We start from the raw sequence: 23599 nt of genomic DNA on the forward strand, positions 1-23599 counted from the left end.
ATCACATGGTGGGGCAGAACCCAATGTGTTAAAATGACTACCTTGCTCAGGATCTTGTACCTATTTCAGACCCTCCCAATCCCAGTACCCAGATGGTTTACAGCACAAATACAAAAACATATTAACCTATTCATGTGGGGGAAAGTCAAGTCCAGGATACGTAGAGATAGCTTATATAGATCATACGAAAACAGGGGACTGGGCCTATCATGCATAGTAGATTACTTAGACGCAATAACGTTACAAAGGGTGATGGATTGGCACAGATCCGAAGACTCCAAGGCGTGGGTGGCAATAGACTCAAACATACTTAAAGTCCCAGAAGTAGGGGCTCTCTGTTGGGTTCCCAAAGACCTTCGACCACCCCAATGCACAGAATTAGCGATACATTGCGGAGTGTTTGAGTCATGGGACTCGATTATTAAGAGGAGGAAACACATTTCGAGTACACGCTCACTAATGTTCCCAATCCCCAGAAATGCTGAACTGATAGGGGTTTTGGATGGGGGCCATAGGAGATTAACAGAATGGGATTACACTACTCCACTAAGAGAATTCTCTAAACAAGGGAAACTTAAGAGGAGAGAGGAGTTGGCAGACATAGCGGGGGGCAGATACACTAGCTGGCTAAAATATTCGCAATTAGTGCACTTCGTACACACTTCCCCTTTTAGACAAGACTACATGAGAAAGCCCACTCCATTTGAGAGCTATTGTTCCACTAAAGGAACTACAAGACATTCATTGTCATTGGCAAGGAAAATTATACAAAGTGAACATGCTAACCAACCTCCCTCCTACACAAGTAGCAGACTTGCTAATACTGGAAGAATATGGTTACATCAAAAGAAAAAAACTACATTTCCTAGCTGACATAAGAGTCTTGTAGGAAGAAGGCCTGGGATGTTTGAGCCCAAACCACATGAGCTTTAACGATGGAAACACTGACCGTCCACAGACGATCTGACACCACTCTGTCCTCCTCTTCCTCTTTCCCCTCAGGGAGCATGTGGGGAGTCTGGTGAGACTAAATACGGAGTGTTGGGTATCGCACGTCTCAATATGAGATGAATGAAGTGGAGACACATAGATCACACAGTTTTTTATTATACTTCCCTCAGGGCACATAAACTAATTTAAATTTTCATTGTAAGCGGCTGACAATTAATTAATTTACTTTAGATTTGTTAATGTTTGTTTATTTCAACTGAGTACCTCCTGGCCAGGCATTAACCCTAATTCCAACTAAAAATGTAGAAGATGGATTTTAGAAAACACATTTGGGTTGTGGCCAAGTCATGATTTATGTAACAATACTGTTTCAACAACTTGTAACCAAGAACGTAAAACTTAAATATGGAGAATTGCATTGTATAATATGAAAATAAATAAAAACAGTTTGAAAAGGTTTGGAAAAATAAATAAATAAATCTAAAATTACAAAAAATAATAAACACTAAATTACAAAAAATAAAAAACACTAAGCTTACAAAAAATAATAAACAAAATTATCAAAAATAAAAACAATTACACCTAATCTAATAGCCCTAAAAATAAAAAGCCCCCCAAAACACACCCTAGCCTACAATAAACTACCAACAGCCCTTAAAAGGGCCTTTTGTATAGCCTAAGTTAAACAGCTCTTTTACTTGTAAAAAAATACAAAGTCCCCCCAACAGTAAAACCCACCACCCAACCAACCCCCCAAAATAAAAAACCTAATTCTAAAACACTAACCCCAGTATATCTACTCACGGTTCCTAAAGTCCGGACATCCATCTTCATCCAGGCAGCGAGAAGTCTTCATCCAGGTGCCGACACCTTCATCCATCTTGGGACGTCTTCTATCTTCATCCCGGTGGTGCGGAGCGGAGCCATCCTGGAAGCCGATCCTGCACAGAGCACCCTCTTCATAGGTCACCGCCGTACACTGAAGTTGAATGCAAGATAGCCATTTCAAAATGGCGTACCTTGCATTCCTATTGGCTGATTTGATTCTTCAAATTCAAATCAGCAAATAGGATGAGAACTTCTGAAATCCTATTGGCTGTTCAAATCAGCCAATAGGATTTAAGTAGCTCTCATCCTATTGGCTGTTTTGAACAGCCAATAGGATTTCAGAAGCTCTCATCCTATTGGCTGATTTGAATTTGAAGAATCAAATGAGCCAATAGGAATGCAAGGTACGCCATTTTGAAACAGAGGTCACTGTAGTTGTTCATGATGGCCTAGACTAGGGCAACATTTTCATGAAATGAGAAGTTGGGACATCTCAGCCTCTCATCCTCTATGGCCACTTGGCTTCCTCCCTGTGATGTCCCTGGCAGTGTGGGTTCCTCCCTATCCTCTCCCTCCCCCCTTCTGTCCCCATGTGCACCCTCTGTCGCTCTCCTGGATGTGCCTGGTATCTGGGGCTCTCTGGCCTCTCTCCTCCCATCATCCTTTCTGGCTCTCCCTCTCCCCACTCCACTTACTTCCTGTCGGGGGGCCCACTGCTTCTCCTGTCCTCTCCTATCCTTCTCTCCCTGCCACTCCTCTCCCCTCCTCCCCTCATCCCTACCTCTCCCTGCCATCCTCACACTAATCACACTACACACACTCCCACTCACTCCCAGTTCAGTCACACACAATCACAACCAAACACTCAGCCTATCACACTGTAAAAATAAAATAAAATATGTAATATGTTAGAAAAAAAGTGTGGTGCATTTGTATATGCATGTATGCAATGTGTGCAATATGTCAGAATATGTGTAAGTGTACAATTTTACTCAATCCACCATTACAACCTAACTATTTATTCTGTTTGTGCTTCTATCTCTGTGAAAAAATTTAAATTTATGGTGTTGTAGCTCAACGAACAATCCAAACACACACAAGAAAATGCCGGCTGCGCATGGGTTTATATATGGAATTTGAATAGTGTAATTACGTGTTGCATTTTTATTTTAATTCCGGTTTCGTTTTTACACGTTATACTCATTTGCATAAAACTACTCTTTATTGACACTTTGCGCGGACATAATACTGGCGTAAGTTACTTGCGAAGACAGAAATGTGTATTTGCGCACATTTCTGAAGATCGCCAGTCTGTCCTACTTACGCCAGTCTAGCATCTGACGGCGCCGTACATGTAATACCCCAATGTTCGAGGTAAAATTATGGACGGAGCAAGCGCTGAAACCCACGCCGCCCATAATTTCACCTTGCACATCGGGGTATTACATGAACCCCACCAGCAGTTGATATAGTGCCGTAAGTCGAATAAACTAGCATCCAGAAATGAGCGTAAATAGAAATTTATGGAGTCGCCAGTGACTTACAGCACTTTAGAAACTGCCAGCGCCTAAGAAAATAAAAAAAAAGTAAAATCTCCCGTAAAAGTCTAACCCACTCCCAAAAATAAACCTGACACGTAAAATCCCTATATCCGCAACTAATAATAAATGTATAAACCCCTAAACCGACAACCCCTCCACAACGCAATATGCCTAATTAAACTATTAACCCCTAATCCGCCATTCACATACATCGCAATCTACCTAATAAATGTATTAATCCCTAATTTGCAATTCACCTACATCGCGATCTACCTAGTAAAAGTATTAACCCCTAATCCGCTATTAACCCACTTTGCAAAGTCCTTATTAAAACTATTAACCCCTAATCCGCCATTAACCCACATCGCAACAAACCTTATAAATCTATTAACCCCTAATCCGTCAAACCCACACAACGCAATAATCCTATTTAAATGATTAAGCCCTAAAAAGCCAACCCACACAATGCAATAATCCTATTAAAACTATTAACCCTTAAACCGCCAAATCCACACAACACAAATAGTTAATTAAATTACTAAACCCCCTAACCTAACACCCCCTAAATTAACCCCAATTACCTTAATTAAAAAATACTAAATTACAAACAATTAAAATAAAAAAGTTAACATTACTTAAAAATAAAAAAATTAAAAATTAAATTAATCTAAGATTACAAAAAATAAAAAAATCTAACATTACAGAAAATAATAAACAAAATGATCCAAAATAAAAATTTAAACCTAATCCCTATGAAAATAAAAAAGCCCCCCCCAAATGAAAACACCCCCTAATCTAAAGCTAAACTACCAATAGCCCTTAAAAGGGCTTTTTGTAGGGCATTGCCCTAAATTAAACAACTCTTATGCATTTTAAAAAAATTCTAAGTCTCCCCTAACAACAACCCCCGCCCAAAAAAAACTAACACTAAAAAAATCCAAGGTACCCATTGCCCCTAAAGGGGCATTTGTATAGGCATTGCCCTTAAAAGGGCATTCAGCTCTTTTACTGCCCTTAAAAGGGCATTCAGCTCTTTTAAGAGTGCCCATTAAAACCCTAATCTAAAAAAAAGAAACCCCCAAATTTTTTTTAAAAAGCCTAAGTTTAACCCCCAAATAGGTACTCACTGTTCCTGAAGTCCGGCGCAGAAGGTCCTGTTCCAGGCGGTGAAGTCTTCTTCCAAGCGGCCGACATCTTCTTCCAAACGGGGACCTCTTCTATCTTCATACAGGACCGCCGAACTGAAGACTGGGCGACCGCGGAACTGAAGGCCGACGACCGCGGAACCATGGAGCGTGGAGGATCCTCTTCGTACGATCACCGCATACACTGAATAGTGAATTTAAGGTCCGTGATTAAATATGGCGTCCCTTGCATTCCTATTGGCTGATTTGATTCTTCAAATTCAATCAGTCAATAGAATGTGAGCTACTGAAATCCTATTGGATGATTTGAACAGCCAATAGGATTTCAGTAGCTCTCATCCTATTGGCTGATTTGAATTTGAAGAATCAAATCAGCCAATAGGAATTCAAGGTACCCCATATTTAAACGCGTACCTTGAATTCTATCCTCAGTGTGCGTTGGTGATCATACGAAGAGGATCTCCACGCTCCATGGCTCCGCGGTCGCCGGTCTTCAGTTCCGCCATTGTCAGTCTTCAGTTCCGCCGTCACCGGTCTTCAGTTCCGCGGTCCTGGATGAAGATAGAAGAGGTCGCCGCTTGGAAGAAGACTTCACCGCCAGACTTCAGGAACCGTGAGTACCTATCTGGGGGTTAGAGTTAAGCTTTTTTAACAATATATATATATATATATTTAGATTATGGTTTTAATGGGCACTCTTAAAAGAGCTGAATGCCCTTTTAAAGACAGTAAATGAGCTGAATTACCTTTTAAGGGTAATGCCTGTACAAATGCCCCTTTAGGGGCAATGGGTAGTTTAGGTTTTTTTAGTGTTAGGTTTTTTATTTTGGGGGGTTTGGTGAGTGGAGGGTTTTACTGTTAGAGGGGGGACTTAGAATTTTTTTTAAGGAAAAGAGCTGTTTAACTTAGGGCAATGCCCTACAAAAGGCAATTTTAAGGGCTATAGGTAGTTTAGTATTAGATTAGGGGGTGTTTTTATTTGGGGGGGGGGGGCTTTTTAAGGGATACTTAACCCAATTTTTTTCTGTAGTGATTCAGATAGAGCATGCAATTTCAAGCAATTTCAAGCAACTTTCTAATTTACTCCTATTATCAATTTTTCTTTGGTCTCTTGCTATCTTTATTTAAAAAGCAGGAATACAAAGCTTAGGAGCCGGCCCATTTTTGGTTTAGAACCTGGGTTATGCATGCTTATTGGTTGGCTGAATGTAGTCACCAATAAGGAAGTGCTATCCAGGGTGCTGAACCTAAAATGGACCAGATCCTAAGCTTTACATTCCTGCTTTTTAAATAAAGATAGCAAGAGAACGAAGAAAAATTGATAATAGGAGTAAATTAGAAAGTTGCTTGCATGCTCTGTCTAAATCATGAAATAAAAAAATTGGGTTTAGTATCCCTTTAAGGCCCAGCTGATCTAAAGCTCTCTGCTCTGGTGAGATTATCTAAAAGATCTCATCAGTACTTTAACCCCTTAACGACTGAGGACGTGCAGGGTACGTCCTCAGAAAAAAGGCAGTTAACGCCTGAGAACGTACCCTGCACGTCCTCAGTGTGGAAAGCAGCTGGAAGCGATCCTGCTCGCTTCCAGCTGCTTTCCGGTTATTGCAGTGATGCCTCGATATGGAGGCATCCTGCAATAACCTTTTTAAGCCATCCGGTGCAGAGAGAGCCACTCTGTGGCCCTCTCTGCACCGGAGATCGGTGGCTTGCGGCGTTGGTGGGTGGGAGCCGGACCGGGAGGCGGGTGGCGGCCATCGATGGCCCTGCTGATGTGGAGGGGGGCGGGATCGTGGGCGGCGGTGACCGGGGGCGCGCACGGACGCGCGCGCATGCACGGGAGGGCGGGGGCGGGCGTGTGCACGGGGAGGGAGCGGATGGGAACCGCTACACTACAGAAAATCTTTAATAAAAAATGTTAAAAAACGTCTTAGAAGTAAAAAAAAAAAATGATAAGCAAGGTGGTGGGGGTTTGTCTGTGTGGGGGGGGAAGCTACACTACAGAAAAAAAAACAAAAAAATAAAAAAAAGCACTTTTTTTTTGCAAACTGGGTACTGGCAGACAGCTGCCAGTACCCAAGATGGCCCCCAATAAGGCAGAGGGGAGGGTTAGAGAGCGGTTTTGGGGGGGATCAGGGAGGTTGGGGGCTAAGTGGGGGATCCTACACTGTAGCATATGTAAATATGCTAAAAAAAAATAAAATTTTAAAAAACCCTTTTATTTTAGTACTGGCAGACTTTCTGCCAGTACTTAAGATGGCGGGGACAATTGTGGGGTGGGGGAGGGAAGGGAGCTGTTTGGGAGGGATCAGGGGGTGGGATGTGTCAGGTGGGAGGCTGATCTCTACACTAAAGCTAAAATTAACCCTGCAAACTCCCTACAAACTCCCTAATTAACCCCTTCACTGCTAGCCATAATATACGTGTGAGGCGCAGCAGGATTTAGCAGCCTTCTAATTACCAGAAAGCAACGCCAAAGTCATATATGTCTGCTATTTCTGAACAAAGGGGATCCCAGACAAGCATTTACAACCATTTGTGCCATAATTGCACAAGCTGTTTGTAAATGATTTCAGTGAGAAACCTAAAATTGTGAAAAATTTAACGTTTTTTTTTAATTTGATCGCATTTGGCGGTGAAATGGTGGCATGAAATATACCAAAATGTGCCTAGATCAATACTTGGGGTTGTCTACTACACTACACTAAAGCTAAAATTAACCCTACAAGCTCCCTAAAAACTCCCTAATTAACCCCTTAACTGATGGGCATAATACACTTGTGGTGCGCAGTGGCATTTAGCGGCCTTCTAATTACCAAAAAGCAACGCCAAAGCCATATATGTCTGCTATTTCTGAACAAAGGGGATCCCAGAGAAGAATTTACAACCATTTATGCCATAATTGCATAAGTTGTTTGTAAATAATTTCAGTGAGAAACCGAAAGTTTGTGAAAATATTTGTGAAAAAGTGATTTTTTGTATTTGATCGCATTTGGCGGTGAAATGGTGGTATGAAATATACCAAAATTGGCCTAGATCAATACTTTGGGATGTCTACTAAAAAAAAATATATACATGTCAAGGGATATTCAGGGTTTCCTGAAAGATATTAGTGTTCTAATGTAACTAGCGCTAATTTTGGAAAAAAATGGTTTGGAAATAGCAAGTGCTACTTGTATTTATTGCCCTATAACTTGCAAAAAAAGCAAAGAACATGTAAACATTGGGTATTTCTAAACTCAGGACAAAATTTAGAAACTATTTAGCATGGGTGTTTTTTGGGGGTTGTAGATATGTAACAGATTTTGGGGGTCAAAGTTAGAAAAAGTGTGTTTTTTTCCATTTTTCCTCATATTTTATAATTTTTTTTATAGTAAATTATAAGATATGATGAAAATAATGGTATCTTTAGAAAGTCCATTTAAAGGCGAGAAAAACGGTATATAATATGTGTGGGTACAGTAAATGAGTAAGAAGAAAATTACAGCTAAACACAAACACCGCAAAAATGTAAAAATAGCCTTGGTCCCAAACGGACAGAAAATGGAAAAGTGCTGTGGTCATTAAGGGGTTAAGGGCCCTCAAAGAATTTTAGAAAGGCACATGTTAGCTTGCAAACTTTTCATCTAGCTATACAGGGCTCTGGTTGTGAAGGAGAGATCCATACATTACAATTTAATGCTCAAAAACCCCCACAAAGTTTCTGTTTAAATTCTCTCTATGCCGTTGAGTTCTTTATCACCAAGCCCTAAGTATAAAGCAGAAGTAATTGTGTGTATAATCTGCAAAACAAATGGATTTAGCTAAGTTTCCTGTTGGCCAAGTTTTTTATTGTACCCTCTATCTGAATCATGAATCTTTATATTTGCCATTGATGTCCTATTTATAGATCATTTTAAAATATATCTATTTCATCACACAATTAATAACCTTACTTCATGAGGTATTATATCCTTTAAAAACAGTTTAAGATTACACTATAAAGGGCTAGATTACGAGTGACACGCTAATTTTTGCGTACAAGCGATAAGGGGTGTATCACTCTTTGCGTGCGTCGTAAGTTGTGTGCGTATTGTGAGTTGAAAGTAAACACGTTCGCTTAAGCACAATTTAGTTTAATGCGAGTCGGATTTGCGTGACTTCAGAACTCTGGATAACTGTTATGCAAGAGAAAAAAGTTGCACAAAACACATCAAAAACACTTGTAAAAGTAAAGTTACACTTATAGTAACACTGTCTGATAAAAATTACTTTAAAAAATTGCATTAAAAAGATATAAATGCTCAAATATCTAAGGTCTCAGGTGTACATATGTATTTATGTGTTTTACTGTTATATTTACTGTACATATTTCACATTCCAATGTTCTCACTTACAGGAAAATGTCCTTTTTATTCTTAAATAAATATTTCTATTTAGAGCTGTATATACCTATATATCTATTCCTATAGATATATACTGTAGGTATTGATATGTATTTTACATGAACAGTATCAAATATATATAGAAATATATATTTAATAATAATAAATAGCTTATTTTCTATGTAAGGAACATAAGAATTTAAAATACGCGTTTTGCACAATGCATTTCGCGCATGGATTATTTAGAATAATTTACAGCATGTTTCACAATTGTATTAATTTTTTAAAATATTTAATATGTAATATTTAAAAAACACACCTTAAGAATACTATGTCTATAACAATAGATATGCAGGTATAAGAATATACAGATATTTGTAGAAATTTGTATTTACAATAAAAAGGAAATTATCCTGTAAGTGAAGAACATTGGAATGATAAATATGTACAGTAAATATACAGTAAAACACATAAATACATAGATACATATGTATACATATATAGATATACTGTATGTACTTTGGAGCCCTTTGCAATCAAGTAGTTGAAAACATGAAAAATCATATTTATAAATATAAAGTGTTTAACTATGTATTTACGGTAAATATTTCACATTCCAATGTTCTTCACATAGGGGAATATGTATTTTATGTATATGTATGTATATATATATATATATATATATATATATAATATATATATATATATATATATATATATATATATATATATATAAATGAAGGAAAGCATTCTCTGGTCTTTTGGTGAATATTTAATCAAGCGTGACGTTTCGGAAGGGGAGTGTGTCCCCGAAACGTCACGCTTGATTAAATATTCACCAAAAGACCAGAGAGTGCTTTCCTTCATTTATATACATATCCGCTAGCACCCTGGCATTTAAACTTTGGAAGTGAGAGTGCTCTCTTTGAATTATATATATATATATATATATATATATATACTGTATATATATACAGTATATAGCTATACTATAATTGTGTTTGTAATGTCCGTCGACAGTTGCACACGCATCCTCAATGGAATGTTGGCAGCGCGAGGGGGATTCTGAAAATGACAGGGTGGTGAAAGAATCCACCATGCAGCATAAGCTGCATCCCGGTGGATTCCGAAAAAGGCAGGGTGATGCCACCCTGCCATTTTCGGATTCCACCGGCATGCAGGGAAGGCAAATGGAGCATTAAAAAAAAACAAAAAAACATATTGTTAAATGAGATTGGGTTAGCGCGCGAGTATGGGTGTTCATTTTTTTACTTTTTTGTGCTCTATTGAGCTCCATTTGGGGGAATACGTTAATGCATTCCATGCATCTTTCAACTTGTAATACGAGTGCAACCCGGCATGCACAAAAACTCTCCATCCATCGCTGTTTATGCTCGAGAGGGATCGCTAAATAGTGCTCCACTCGTAATTTAGCCAAAAATGTTTTGTTATGCATAGTAAAATAACTTTGCAATATACATTGATTATTTAATTTCCCTCTTTTTGTTAAATTTTGGATTTTCATAGCTGGAAATGCAAATTGCAGACAGATACACATCCCTCAATTGGTGGATAGATAAATAAATAGATTGATAGATAAATAGATATATAAATAGATTATAGATAGAGATATACACATAACATCATAATATAAAACAAGACAAAATATTATAGCCTTATAAAAGTTGAATTTGCATTTCAATAAGCTACATTTTAGGTGTGGCTATTGATGTCAAGTGAGGGGAAGTGGGGGCATCCATAGGTGTCTTTGGGACTCTTAACCAAGGCTAGATAGATAGACAGACAGACATGCAAACAGACAGACAGACAGATAGATAGATAGATAGATAGATAGATAGATAGATAGATAGCAGAGAAGATAATATAAGGATAATTGGAATTTGTTAACTGTAACCACTTATGCAGGAGATGTTCTGCAGTGCAGTCCAAGAGCTCAAACAAGCTGAGGTCTATAACTGGCAGTCCCCAAGCCAGGTCATAACAAGTTAGCCTCAAGAGGAAGAATGCTAGGAACTTCACAATTAAATACTCAAGAGCCAAATGGTGCTCCCAGGTGCTTTTTAAAACTTCTTGTCCAAATTTTGACCTCAGGGCCACTTCAGATATTGGGGTAATAAATTGTGCATCCTTTAGCGCAAGTCTCACTTATAGAATATGCTCATTATGAATCAGCTTCACTCCCAAACCCAGGCAGGCATTAGCGCACTTCAGGGAACAAATTGTGCTATTGCCACATTTCTTTTTAGTGTGGTCCGTAAAGTTTCCAGATAAACCTGACAGATAGATTGATGTACAGGGAGTGCAGAATTATTAGGCAAATGAGTATTTTGACCACATCATCCTCTTTATGCATGTTGTCTTACTCCAAGCTGTATAGGCTCAAAAGCCTACTACCAATTAAGCATATTAGGTGATGTGCATCTCTGTAATGAGAAGGGGTGTGGTCTAATGACATCAACACCCTATATCAGGTGTGCATAATTATTAGGCAACTTCCTTTCCTTTGGCAAAATGGGTCAAAAGAAGGACTTGACAGGCTCAGAAAAGTAAAAAATAGTGAGATATCTTGCAGAGGGATGCAGCACTCTTAAAATTGCAAAGCTTCTGAAGCGTGATCATCGAACAATCAAGCGTTTCATTCAAAATAGTCAACAGGGTCGCAAGAAGCGTGTGGAAAAACCAAGGCGCAAAATAACTGCCCATGAACTGAGAAAAGTCAAGCGTGCAGCTGCCAAGATGCCACTTGCCACCAGTTTGGCCATATTTCAGAGCTGCAACATCACTGGAGTGCCAAAAAGCACAAGGTGTGCAATACTCAGAGACATGGCCAAGGTAAGAAAGGCTGAAAGACGACCACCACTGAACAAGACACACAAGCTGAAACGTCAAGACTGGGCCAAGAAATATCTCAAGACTGATTTTTCTAAGGTTTTATGGACTGATGAAATGAGAGTGAGTCTTGATGGGCCAGATGGATGGGCCCGTGGCTGGATTGGTAAAGGGCAGAGAGCTCCAGTCCGACTCAGACGCCAGCAAGGTGGAGGTGGAGTACTGGTTTGGGCTGGTATCATCAAAGATGAGCTTGTGGGGCCTTTTCGGGTTGAGGATGGAGTCAAGCTCAACTCCCAGTCCTACTGCCAGTTTCTGGAAGACACCTTCTTCAAGCAGTGGTACAGGAAGAAGTCTGTATCCTTCAAGAAAAACATGATTTTCATGCAGGACAATGCTCCATCACACGCGTCCAAGTACTCCACAGCGTGGCTGGCAAGAAAGGGTATAAAAGAAGAAAATCTAATGACATGGCCTCCTTGTTCACCTGATCTGAACCCCATTGAGAACCTGTGGTCCATCATCAAGGAGATTTACAAGGAGGGAAAACAGTACACCTCTCTGAACAGTGTCTGGGAGGCTGTGGTTGCTGCTGCACGCAATGTTGATGGTGAACAGATCAAAACACTGACAGAATCCATGGATGGCAGGCTTTTGAGTGTCCTTGCAAAGAAAGGTGGCTATATTGGTCACTGATTTGTTTTTGTTTTGTTTTTGAATGTCAGAAATGTATATTTGTGAATGTTGAGATGTTATATTGGTTTCACTGGTAAAAATAAATAATTGAAATGGGTATATATTTGTTTTTTGTTAAGTTGCCTAATAATTATGCACAGTAATAGTCACCTGCACACACAGATATCCCCCTAAAATAGCTATAACTAAAAACAAACTAAAAACAACTTGCCTAATAATTCTGCACTCCCTGTATATGCTTAGGGAGAATAAATCAGATATGCATTACTTATTCAGGATATCTCAATCCTGCAGCATGTCAAAGCCTGAATCTTTGAATAACCAGATTTTCGTCCAAATTTTGATTTGGAACGAAACAAATTGCACGTCTAATAAAAAGACTGTGCAAAATTTGATAATGGAAGTAAATTGGAAAGTGTCTTAAATCTGCTGCTCTATCTGAATCATAAAAGTTTATTTTGACTTGAGTGTCACTTTAACTTAAAGTTGCAGGCTCTCGTGAACAAGCCAGCACTGCATGGGCTCCCAGGCTGCATCTGCAGCTTGATAATTGGATTCCTTTGTATCTATTATTTGTCTGTCAATTTTTTTTTTTTATTTGTTTCTTATTCTATATTTTAATGCAATCTTCTAAATATGGCAGAGAGCTGCCAGTACCCAAGATGGCGGCAACTAGGTTGAGGGGGGAGGGTTAGAGAGCTGTTTGGGGGGGGATCAGGGAGGGTGGGGGCTAAGGGGGGATCCAACACTGCAGAAAAACTGTATATAAAAAAATCCTTTTATTTTAGTACTGGCAGACTTTCTGACAGTACTTATAAGATGGCGGTGACAATTGTGAGGTGGGGGAGGGAAGAGAGCTGTTTGAGGGGGGTCAGGGAGGGATCAGGTGGTGGGATGTGTCAGGTGGGAGGCTGATCTTTACAATAAAGCTAAAATGAACCCTACAAAGTACCTAATTAACCCCTTCACTGCTGGACGTAATAAAAGTGTGGTGCGCAGCTGCATTTAACAGTCTTCTAATTACCAAAAAGCAACGCCAAAGCCATATATGTCTTCTATTTCTGAGCAAAGGGGATCCCAGAGGAGCATTTACAATCATTTGTGCCATAATTGCACAAGCTGTTTGTAAATAATTTCAGTGAGAAACCTAAAGTTTGTGAAAAAGTGAACAATTTTTTTTTATTTGATCGCATTTGGCAGTGAAATGGTGGCATGAAATATACCAAAATTGGCCTAGATCAATATTTTGGGTTGTCTACTACACTACACTAATGCTAAAATTAACCCTACAAGTTCCCTACAAGCTCCCTAATTAACCCCTTAACTGCTGGGCATAATACACGTGTGGTGCGCATCAGCATTTAGTGGCCTTCTAATTACCAAAAAGCAATGCCAAAGCCATATATGTCTGCTATTTCTGAACAAAGGGGATCCCAGAGAAGCATTTACAACCATTTATGGCATAATTGCACAAGCTGTTTGTAAATAATTTCAGTGAGAAACCTAAAGTTTGTGAAAAAGTGAACTATTTTATTTATTTGATTGCATTTGTCGTTGTGAAATGGTGGCATGAAATATAACAAAATGGGCCTAGATCAATACATTGGGTTGTCTACTAAAAAAAATATATACATGTGAAGGGTTATTCAGGGATTCCTAACAGATATCAGTGTTCCAATGTAACTAGCGCTAATTTTGAAAAAAATAAAAAATGGTTTGGAAATAATAAAGAGCTACTTGTACTTATTGCCCTATAACTTGCAAAAAAGCAAGGGACATGTAAACATTGAGTTTTTGGTGGTTATAGATGTGTAACAGATTTTGGGGGTCAAAGTTAGAAAAAGTGTTTTTTTTCCATTTTTAAATCATATTTTATAAAACAATTTATAGTAAATTATAAGATATGATGAAAATAATGGTATCTTTAGAAAGTCCATTTAATGGTGAGAAAATGGTGTATAATATGTGTGGGTACAGTAAATGAGTAAGAGGGAAATTACAGCTAAACACAAACACAGCAGAAATGTAAAAATAGCCCTGGTCCCAAATGATCAGAAAATGAAAGAATGCTGTGGTCACTAAGGGGTTAAAGAGACATAAAACCCCAAAATGTTCTTTCCTGATTCAGATAGAGCATACAATTTTAAACAACTTACCAATTTACTTGTATTATCAATTTGTGTTTTCTTGTTACCATTTGTTGAAAAGCAGAAAGGTAAGTTCAGGAGTGTGCACATGTCTGCAGTATTTTATGGCAGCAATTTTGCAACAATGTTATACATTAGCAAGAGCACTAGATGACAGCACTATTTCCTGTCATGTAGTGCTCCAGACATGTATACACTATCTATCTAGATATCTGTTCAACAAAGAATAACAAGAAAACAAAGGAAATTTGATAGTAGAAGTAAATTGGAAAAAAAATTGTGCTTCGTGTCCCTTTAAAGTGGAAAGGGTTGTTTAATCCTCTATGTCACAAACTGGTGACTTTTGCAGCGTTGGTTAACCCTTTCGGTGACTATGTATTATAGTAATAATTGTACCAGTGACCATATCACACTTTTGTGTCATTTATATTGAAGTGTTCAGTCTTATAGGGCAGCACACATCATAAAGATGTTTCACGAAATGTTTGGCTGATGAAATTGCCCTGTAAACAACACATCATCCATAAATCGATAAGAGACAATCTGTTCTCTGAAAAAGCTTCTCCAACCAAGCATGAGGACACTAATGTGGCCCCATCAGAAAAAAAAAGTTTTTTAAATTGAAACTCAAGAGCTTACACAAGAATCACTCAAGTCAATCATTATAGGTACTATTTTTTCAGGCTAATCCTGTAAGTCTTTGGGACATATGTCATGTGCGATATTGCGGATTATTGTCAGTGGTTATTGTCTCTTCTGTATCTAAATAAAATATAATTAATTAACATTTGATCTGCTGAATATAACAGACTTATATGAATAAAACATCAAACCATACGCAAAAATGTCTAAACGTAGCAAACATATAGGCAGCTTCAGCTTTGGCAAGATAATAATTAAACATGGAAACAAAAAAAGACACTCATCAGAAACTGCAACAGATGCGCACTTTTGTTTCTAACATCTATTGTACTACACTGAGATGCTGCATATGGCTCCTCCCCGTGATGTAGCCACGCCCCTGTCACAGTAGCCTGATGCCACAAGTCAATGAACAGCCAGAATGGAAAATCGTGCGCGCATGCGCAGGTAGTTCTCCACGCCTACCAGTCTGGACAGCGGCCTGGGTCATGAAGTTGTGGAGGTGACGTCAGGAGTGAGCGTGGCTAGGAGGCCGGGGCTGCTGAGCACGGCTGCAGATATGTCCCTGCAGAAGTGCCAAGAGGAATGGGGAGAACTGGACAAGGAGTTCCAGCAGCTTCAGGTAAAGGGGACCTGGTTATACAGTGTTGGGGAATTAGAGGCTGTTGTGGAGGAGTGGTGGGTTCTGTTTTGTGACATTAGTTTGCCCTAAAGTAAATAGCTGGAGTAGAGGGATCCACACCGAGCTCTCTCAGGAATGTGAAAAGGATCATACACTCCCTCAGCATAGATACTAATGCCCTCTGTACCTGAGGACAGGACTACGGTCCATTTGTAGATAAGGAACGATCCCATTTTTCATTTCTAACTCATCTCAGTAACCCTCTTTGTTATGTTGGCACTTACGCATCAGAACACCTTCATGTTTATGGTCAGCCCACCTAATTGTTTAATTCGCTATTGTGACATGTATATAACCTCTTCTTTCACTATGAAATGTATTTGTATCATTTTCTTTTCTGTGATCTGCAGTTAACTTTTGTTTTTAACAGAATACAGCATATCCTTTTTTTCTGTGACATCCAGCTGTCCCCCTTTTTAATCTCCTTTTTCTGACATGCAGGTGTCCCCCTTTTATCCCTTTTTCTGTGACATGCAGGTGTCTCCCTTTTTCTGTGACATGCAGGTGTCCCCCTTTTATCCCTTTTTCTGTGACATGCAGGTGTCCCCCTTTTATCCCCTTTTTCTGTGACATGTAGCTGTCCCCCTTTTATCCCCTTTTTCTGTGACATGCAGGTGTCCCCCTTTTTCTGTAACATATAGCTGTCCCCCTTTTATCCCCTTTTTCTGTGACATGTAGCTGTCCCCCTTTTATCCCCTTTTTCTGTGACATGCAGGTGTCCCCCTTTTTCTGTAACATATAGCTGTCCCCCTTTTATCCCCTTTTTCTGTGACATGCAGGTGTCCCCCTTTAATTTTTCAGTGGCATTCAGCAGTCCCCCTTTTTTATTTTTTTTCCTGACATGAAGTATCTCTCTTTTTTTTTTGCAATATATAAGTATTCCACTTTTTAAGTGATGTGCAGATATGTCTCCCTTTCCTTCTCTGTGAAGTGCAAGTATCCCCTTTCTATTCTGTGGGATGTTTTTTCTTTTTTGTGTCATCATGCAAGTATTGCCTTTTTGTAAACTGCAGATATCCTAATTTTTTCCTTTTGTTTGTGACATGAAGTTTTCCGCTTTTTGGTTTTTCTAATATGCAGGTATGTCCCCTCTTCTCTTCTGTAATGTGCAAGTATCCTCTTTTAATATCTGCAAAATTCCTTTTTTCTTATGTGATAAGCAGCTATACCTCCTTTTTTCCCTAGGCGTTACCCCTTTCACCACTAAATCACATCTAATTATCCTCCTTTTTCTTCTTGTGACGTACAGGTTTCTTATGTTGGTACTTTACCATTATTCAGGACTACTGTGAGATCAGATTAGGTTAGTCATAGAGCATAGCTGTAGGGGCAGTGGGCACAAGTGCGGCCACTGTAACTCACTAGTATGAGTAGGAAAGTAAAGAAACATGCTATGATTTATGAGACTGTTTATAGTTACAATACACAACTGACTTATAACAAAGATATAGTAAATGCCCCCAAATGCCATCATACACATCATTAGTTAAGAGATCACATTTTGATCTTCTGGGAAAAGATCTCATACTACACCCAACTCTCTGGTTCATTCATGGTTATCTAAATCACTCACTACCGTCCAAAAAGGAAAGAACCAATCAGGTTGGATTTGTGGTGTCATTTATTGCAGCAACATGGCAGCTGCCAGGGTAATGGCAGGGACATGCCCACAACATGCACTATTGAAGCCGTAGGTGTACTGCATAGATTAACCCCTTGTCCACCAGAGAAGGAGCAATACGATAACACATAGGGCAGCAGCTGTATGCTGCATACTGAGGAAGCACCAGTTATGAGCCACCGTTAACCATAAAGTTAATGTGAGAATTATGATTGTGCAGTTCGGCTGAAGGTACTGCACTTTCCTAAGCTCAGGCTGGATCTTGTGCTGTGGCACATACTGATGGTGGTCTCCTATACTGGACAGATGCCCTGTGACTCACTTGATCAGTTCTCCTTGTTGGCACATGCTGTACTGTATAATGGGAAAGTACCAATATGTTTTATGTATTTGTATTGCATCACTTACAGATACTTGATACTGATGCTTTGATAAGCTTACAATCTAGAGAGTCCTTATCTATGGCTAGCAGTACTCTCTTCTGTGACAGACAGCATTTGTTTCCTCATATTTTTTTTATTGTATGTTTTGTTGTCTGACATTGTCTTCTGACACACTTGTGGGTGCACTGTGTTTTTCTGTGGGACACTTGTTGGACCTACCCACTTGTTATGATATCCATTACTCTTTCACACATCCCTATTTAGTCCATGAGGATGCTTGTGGAACCTCCCTCATTTTTCCATTGGAAGATAGTAGAATTTTGTGTAGCCTTTTCCTGATATAACTTGATGATCTCCCTGATCCTTGTGTCATACATTATTTCCTGTGGCCACCTATGTTGCAGGGGTTCTTCCTTCCTTTAGTCTTTTTGAGGAGCTAACCTTCTCCTATTTCTTTATACACTCACAGCATCTTCTCTCCAGGCTACACTGTGGTCTTTTTATATTTGGGGCTGGTTTATTACTCAGATGCATCTTATTTTAGTGAAATATTTATTTTATGTAATTTTCATTTGAAATATACAGAAATACTGCACAGGATTAGTTATGGGTTGAATATGGTTCAAAAGGAATGTTCTCTACAAAAAGGTTGGGCAGATGAATGAGTTAGATTAAAGGACCAGTCAACACAGTAGATTTGCGCAATCAACAAATGCAGGATAACAAGACAATGCAATAGCACTTAGTCTGAACTTCAAATGAGTAGTAGATTTTTTTTTCTGACAATTTTAAAAGTTATGTCTTTTTCCACTCCCCCTATACCATGTGAAAGCCATCAGCCAATCACAAATGCATACACGTACCATGTGACAGCCATCAGCCATTCAGAAATGCATACACACTTATTCTTGCACATGCTCAGTAGGAGCTGGTGACTCAAAAAGTTTAAATATAAAAAGACTGTGCACATTTAGTTAATGGAAGTAAATTGGAAAGTTGTTTAAAATTGCATGCTCTCTCTGAATAATGAAAGTATAATTTTATTGAGTGTCCCTTTAACCTGTTTTTCTGAGATATCTTAGAAAGTTTATTATTCTTAAAGCAACTGCAAGTTGGCATGTATGGATAATTTCTAAAACAACTGCTTAGTTTGCTCTTGTGCTTGCACCACACCAGAACCAACTGAGAGCATTGGATAGACAGAATATAAATACCTAAGTATAATGAAGAGTAGTCTGCATCTGTGCCATTATCATTTTGAATACAATCCATGCAAACACATTAGGCTAGAAAAACACATACCTATAGGGATATCCTAAAAAGGGAGCGCACCAAAGTCACATAAAGACATCAAACAGTGTCAAGTGGCAAAAACAAATTGTGTTAGACACATCAAAGTCGACTCAAAAACAAATACTAGTTCCTTGTGTGTTAATAAAGTCCAACGATGACCGGTGTTCCAATGGTATTGGGGATAAACAGGCTGCTCCATTTTAAAACCCGGTGTGTTGGGTGATCTGTAGAAATTAAGAAAAGGAAAAGGGGTGCCTCATAGTGTATTTCATACAGCTGATGTGTAGGATTAAAGGGACATGAAACCCAATTTTTTTTGTGGCTGCACATAGATGCTTCGTGTGATTGGCTCCCCCATGTGCATTGCTATTTCTTCAACAAAGAATATCTAAAGAATTGAGCAAATTAGATAATAGAAGTAAATTATAATGTTGTTTATAATTGTATTCTCTATCTGAATCATGAAAGAAAAATTTGGGGTTTAATGTCCCTTTAAAAGTAAAAAGCTCACCAGAACAAGTTGCACCGTGCTGTGATGGGTGCTCAAGAGCAGGCTAGCACTTTTCAGCGGCTAGCACACTGACGAGTGATGACAAGCTGCGGTCCGGGAGAGATTCCTGCGGTACTTGGTTCACCAACGGACAGATGAAGAAATAATCAGCACGATTTGGAATCAATACTGAACCAGGTCAGTATAAAAACAACTTCCAGAAGAAAAGTTTAAAATCAACTCTATTTCCTTGCAACAAATTTCTCGGCCGAATTCTCTGGTCATTTCATCAGGCAGTAAAAAACGGATAAAAGCAATCATAATTAACCTCTTTAAATACACATGGTATGAATGAGACAGGAAGAGGTGTGTTTAAAAAGAACCAATAGGCTCACATTAAATCTATCACATGTGTTTTTTGTTTACATAGTATCAACGAACAAATTAAAACAAGAATATTACACTCAATCTGTCTTTTGCGGCTTGTTTACATTTTATAAGATTGAAATAAATCTATTGCACTAGAGTAACTCAGCATGTATCTAGTGCAATAGATTTATTTCAATCCAATACAATGTAAACAAACCACAAAAGACAGATTGAGTGTAATATTCTTGTTTTAATTTGTTCGTTGATACTATGTAAACAAAAAAACACATGTGATAGATTTAATGTGAGCCTATTGGTTCTTTTTAAACACACCTCTTCCTGTCTTATTCATACCATGTGTATTTAAAGATGTTAATTATGATTGCGTTTATCCATATTTTACTGCCTGATGAAACGACCAGAGAATTCGGTGAGAAACACGTTGCAAGGAAATAGAGTTGAATTTAAACTTTTCTTCTGGAAGTTATTATACTGACCTGGTTCAGTATTGATTCCAAATCGTGCTGATTATTTCTTCATCTGTCCGTTGGTGAACCAAGTACCGCTGGAGTCTCTCCCGGACCGCAGCTTGTCATCACTCGTCAGTGTACTAGCCGCTGCAAAGTGCTAGCCTGCTCTTGAGCACCCGTCACAGCACGGTGCAACTTGTTCTGGTGAGCTTTTCACTTTTTAATCCTACACATCAGTTGTTTGAAATACACTATGAGGCGCCCCTTTTCCTTTTCTTCATTTAAACACATTAAACTGAAGTTTGTAAGTACATGCAAGGTAGATTAAGTGGCTGCCTTACACCATTGTTCAGCAGAGACTTTATTATAGCTAACCAGCGTGGAAGCCACAGATCTAGTGGAGAAATAGGCCGTGGCCTTAAAAGATGATGGCTTATGCTTGAGTTTTGTATGCCATTAGAATGGTAGAGCCAATTCCATTTTGCAGTTGATACATTGGAAGTCTTCGGGTCCTTTTTGGTGGCCAGCCAGATCATGCTCTCTTTAGCACTTGTTTGATAGACACCTACTATTTTTTTTTTTTTTTATATAGACCTCATCTTGAACTAGGCATGTTTGGGTTTTCATAAAAGGTGTTATTTTATTTCTTTCTGCAGAGCAGTTGGATTAACAGTATAAAGGAAACCTGTTAGCACTGATATGTTTGATCTGAAAGGGTATACACGATTTTTCTGTTTCAAATAATTAAAAAACCATTAAAGGGATTTAAAACTTAATTTTCTTTCATAATTCAAATAGAGCATGCAACTTTCTAATTTACTCCTGTTATCATTTTTTCTTCGTTCTCTTGGTATCTTTATTTGAAAAACAGGAATGTAAAGCTGAGGAGCTGGCCCATTTTTGGTTCAGTGCATGGGTAGTGCTTGGTGATTGGTGGCTACATTTTGAAAATTGGAAAGTTGTTTAAAATTGTATTCTCTATCTGAATCATGAAAGAAAAAATTTGTGTTTCATGTCCCTTTAAATAAAGCAGAATTGCATAAATAACAAATGCATAGTAGAAAGTTAATGCCATAGCACTTACTCTGAATTTCTTATAAGCAGTACAGGTATACCTCACTTTACAGCGCTTCACTTTACAGCGCTTTGTGGAGCTGAAGTTCAACCTCCAAAGATTTTTAAACAGTGCTGTAATCATCGTGAGATTGTGAGAAAAGGGAGTCGCACCATTTTGTTATGCGCAGTTCAGTCTGTTTACAACATTACAGTGCAATCTGTGTCTCAGTGCTATAGTCTGACAAATTTTTAATACAGTCATTGTCACTATTTTACAGTTACAGTATTTATTGAATACTGTGCTGTGCTAGTGTTAAACTAAATGCAGCACTATTGCACTCCTAATATTTGTTAGTTCAAACATGCTTTCAAGTTTTTAAACACTAGCAAGTGAAAAGAAAGCTAAAACTGCCTTGTTTCACTTTACAGCGGGGCTCCGGTCCCTAACCCACTGTATGAGCGGGGTATAGCTGTATATATTTTATTTCTGATTAATTTGCAGCTTTTGCAATTTGCCAGCCACCTGTATCATGTGACAGCCATCACCCAATCAAAGACTGATATACGTATACACTTTGAACTCTTGCACATCCTCAGTAGGAGCTGATGCTTTAGAAAGTCTGTGTCTGACAACACTAAGCACAATTTGATAATATATGTAAATTCATTTTTTTTAATTTATTGTGCTCTATCTGAATTATGAATTAAAATGTTTAATTTTAGTGCTCACTTTAATTTTCTTTTGACATATGCTTAACACTTCTGCTACTGTTTTTGTTGCTGGATAGTTCTGCAAATATTTGATGTCTTTATTATTATTATTATTATTATTATTATTATTATTATTATTATTATTATTATTATTATTTTTTTTTAATAAAACAAAGATTTAATGTAAATTATCCCACTGAGCTAGAAAATGTTTTTCCTATAGTACCTGTCATCAGGAAGCACTTTTCTGCCTGTGAATATTAGACAAAAATGTACCATACAGTTTTTGGTTATAGTAAGATTTGAGCCTGCATATCATAATTATAGGTTATTACTATTGTGTGTCTGAAAAACTAATGACATGGCCAAAGTACAGAATCTAGTATTAATCATAAAAACTAAACCTTGATGGAAGTAGGCAATGAGCTCTTGGCTTTAGTCAGTAAAATCCGAACTGTATATTGAGCTCTCTGGATGAGATTTTTGTTTTTACCAAAATAACAACTTGCAAATAAAGGGGGTTGCTATATTAATTTCTATTCTAATAATTAAATGGTGTTCAGAAAATACCTTTATGAACAAAGTGCTGTGGCTGTTCTGAATGAAAGTCTGGAAACTGACAGGGTTTTGTTGGAAACCTGATGAAATGAGCAGGGATATGAAGGTACTTATCGTTCCACTCTGTATGCTCAAAATTGGTCTTAGGGCTAGATTTATCAAAGGCTAGGCGAACTCTGTATGTTCTTCGCCTGTAACTGAGCCCCAGCTCGCCCCCCAGACGTAACTTTGCTCAGGCGAGCTGGGGCGTAATAATGATAAATTTTGCCTGTCGGAAAAAGCATTTACTCCCTATTTATCACAGTACATCCATATAAATATTTGCACTGCCATCTTTTGATTATTAAAAAAACGTTTTTTAGGTAACTATTTAGCTAATATTTATATTATATAATGTTTCTGTGCAGTTTGTGCCATATGTTGACACAAAAATAAATATATATATATATATATATATATATATATATATATATATAAAACTTTTGGTACCTTATGCACAAATTTCTGGCAATAACAGTCTCTTCTTTGTGCTGAACTTTTGAAAAATTAGTTAAGAGTAAAGTACTGCATCACAAGATGTAAAAGCATGTATTATAATGGTGTTCGACTCAGTCTGTATGGCGAAATATACAACACGCAATTACAGCCGAAATTATCGGCGCAAAGCAATGATGAATAAGCAACTGGGCGTATTAGCCCTTAGTGTAAACCTTGAATGACAAAGGAGATTAAACTCTGAACATGAGAATTGTTTATTCTTTTTAGTTAGCTTTGCTGGAGAACAATACATTTATTTGAACAATAA

The 23599-nt window shown here is 38.2% G+C and overlaps 1 protein-coding gene across 1 annotated transcript in view; it reads left to right on the plus strand.

Moving 5' to 3' along the window:
• Window positions 1-15620: 15620 nt before the first annotated feature.
• The window catches only part of TMEM120B (transmembrane protein 120B), a 195811-nt gene continuing 187832 nt past the window's right edge, over window positions 15621-23599 (plus strand). Inside the window, exon 1 of the mRNA XM_053701749.1 lies at window positions 15621-15783. Coding sequence (XP_053557724.1) covers window positions 15721-15783 — 63 coding nt within the window. The 5' untranslated portion in view covers window positions 15621-15720. The remainder of the gene's footprint in view (window positions 15784-23599) is intronic.

This window comes from Bombina bombina, chromosome 2 (assembly GCF_027579735.1).
Source record: "Bombina bombina isolate aBomBom1 chromosome 2, aBomBom1.pri, whole genome shotgun sequence".
NCBI lineage: Eukaryota > Metazoa > Chordata > Amphibia > Anura > Bombinatoridae > Bombina > Bombina bombina.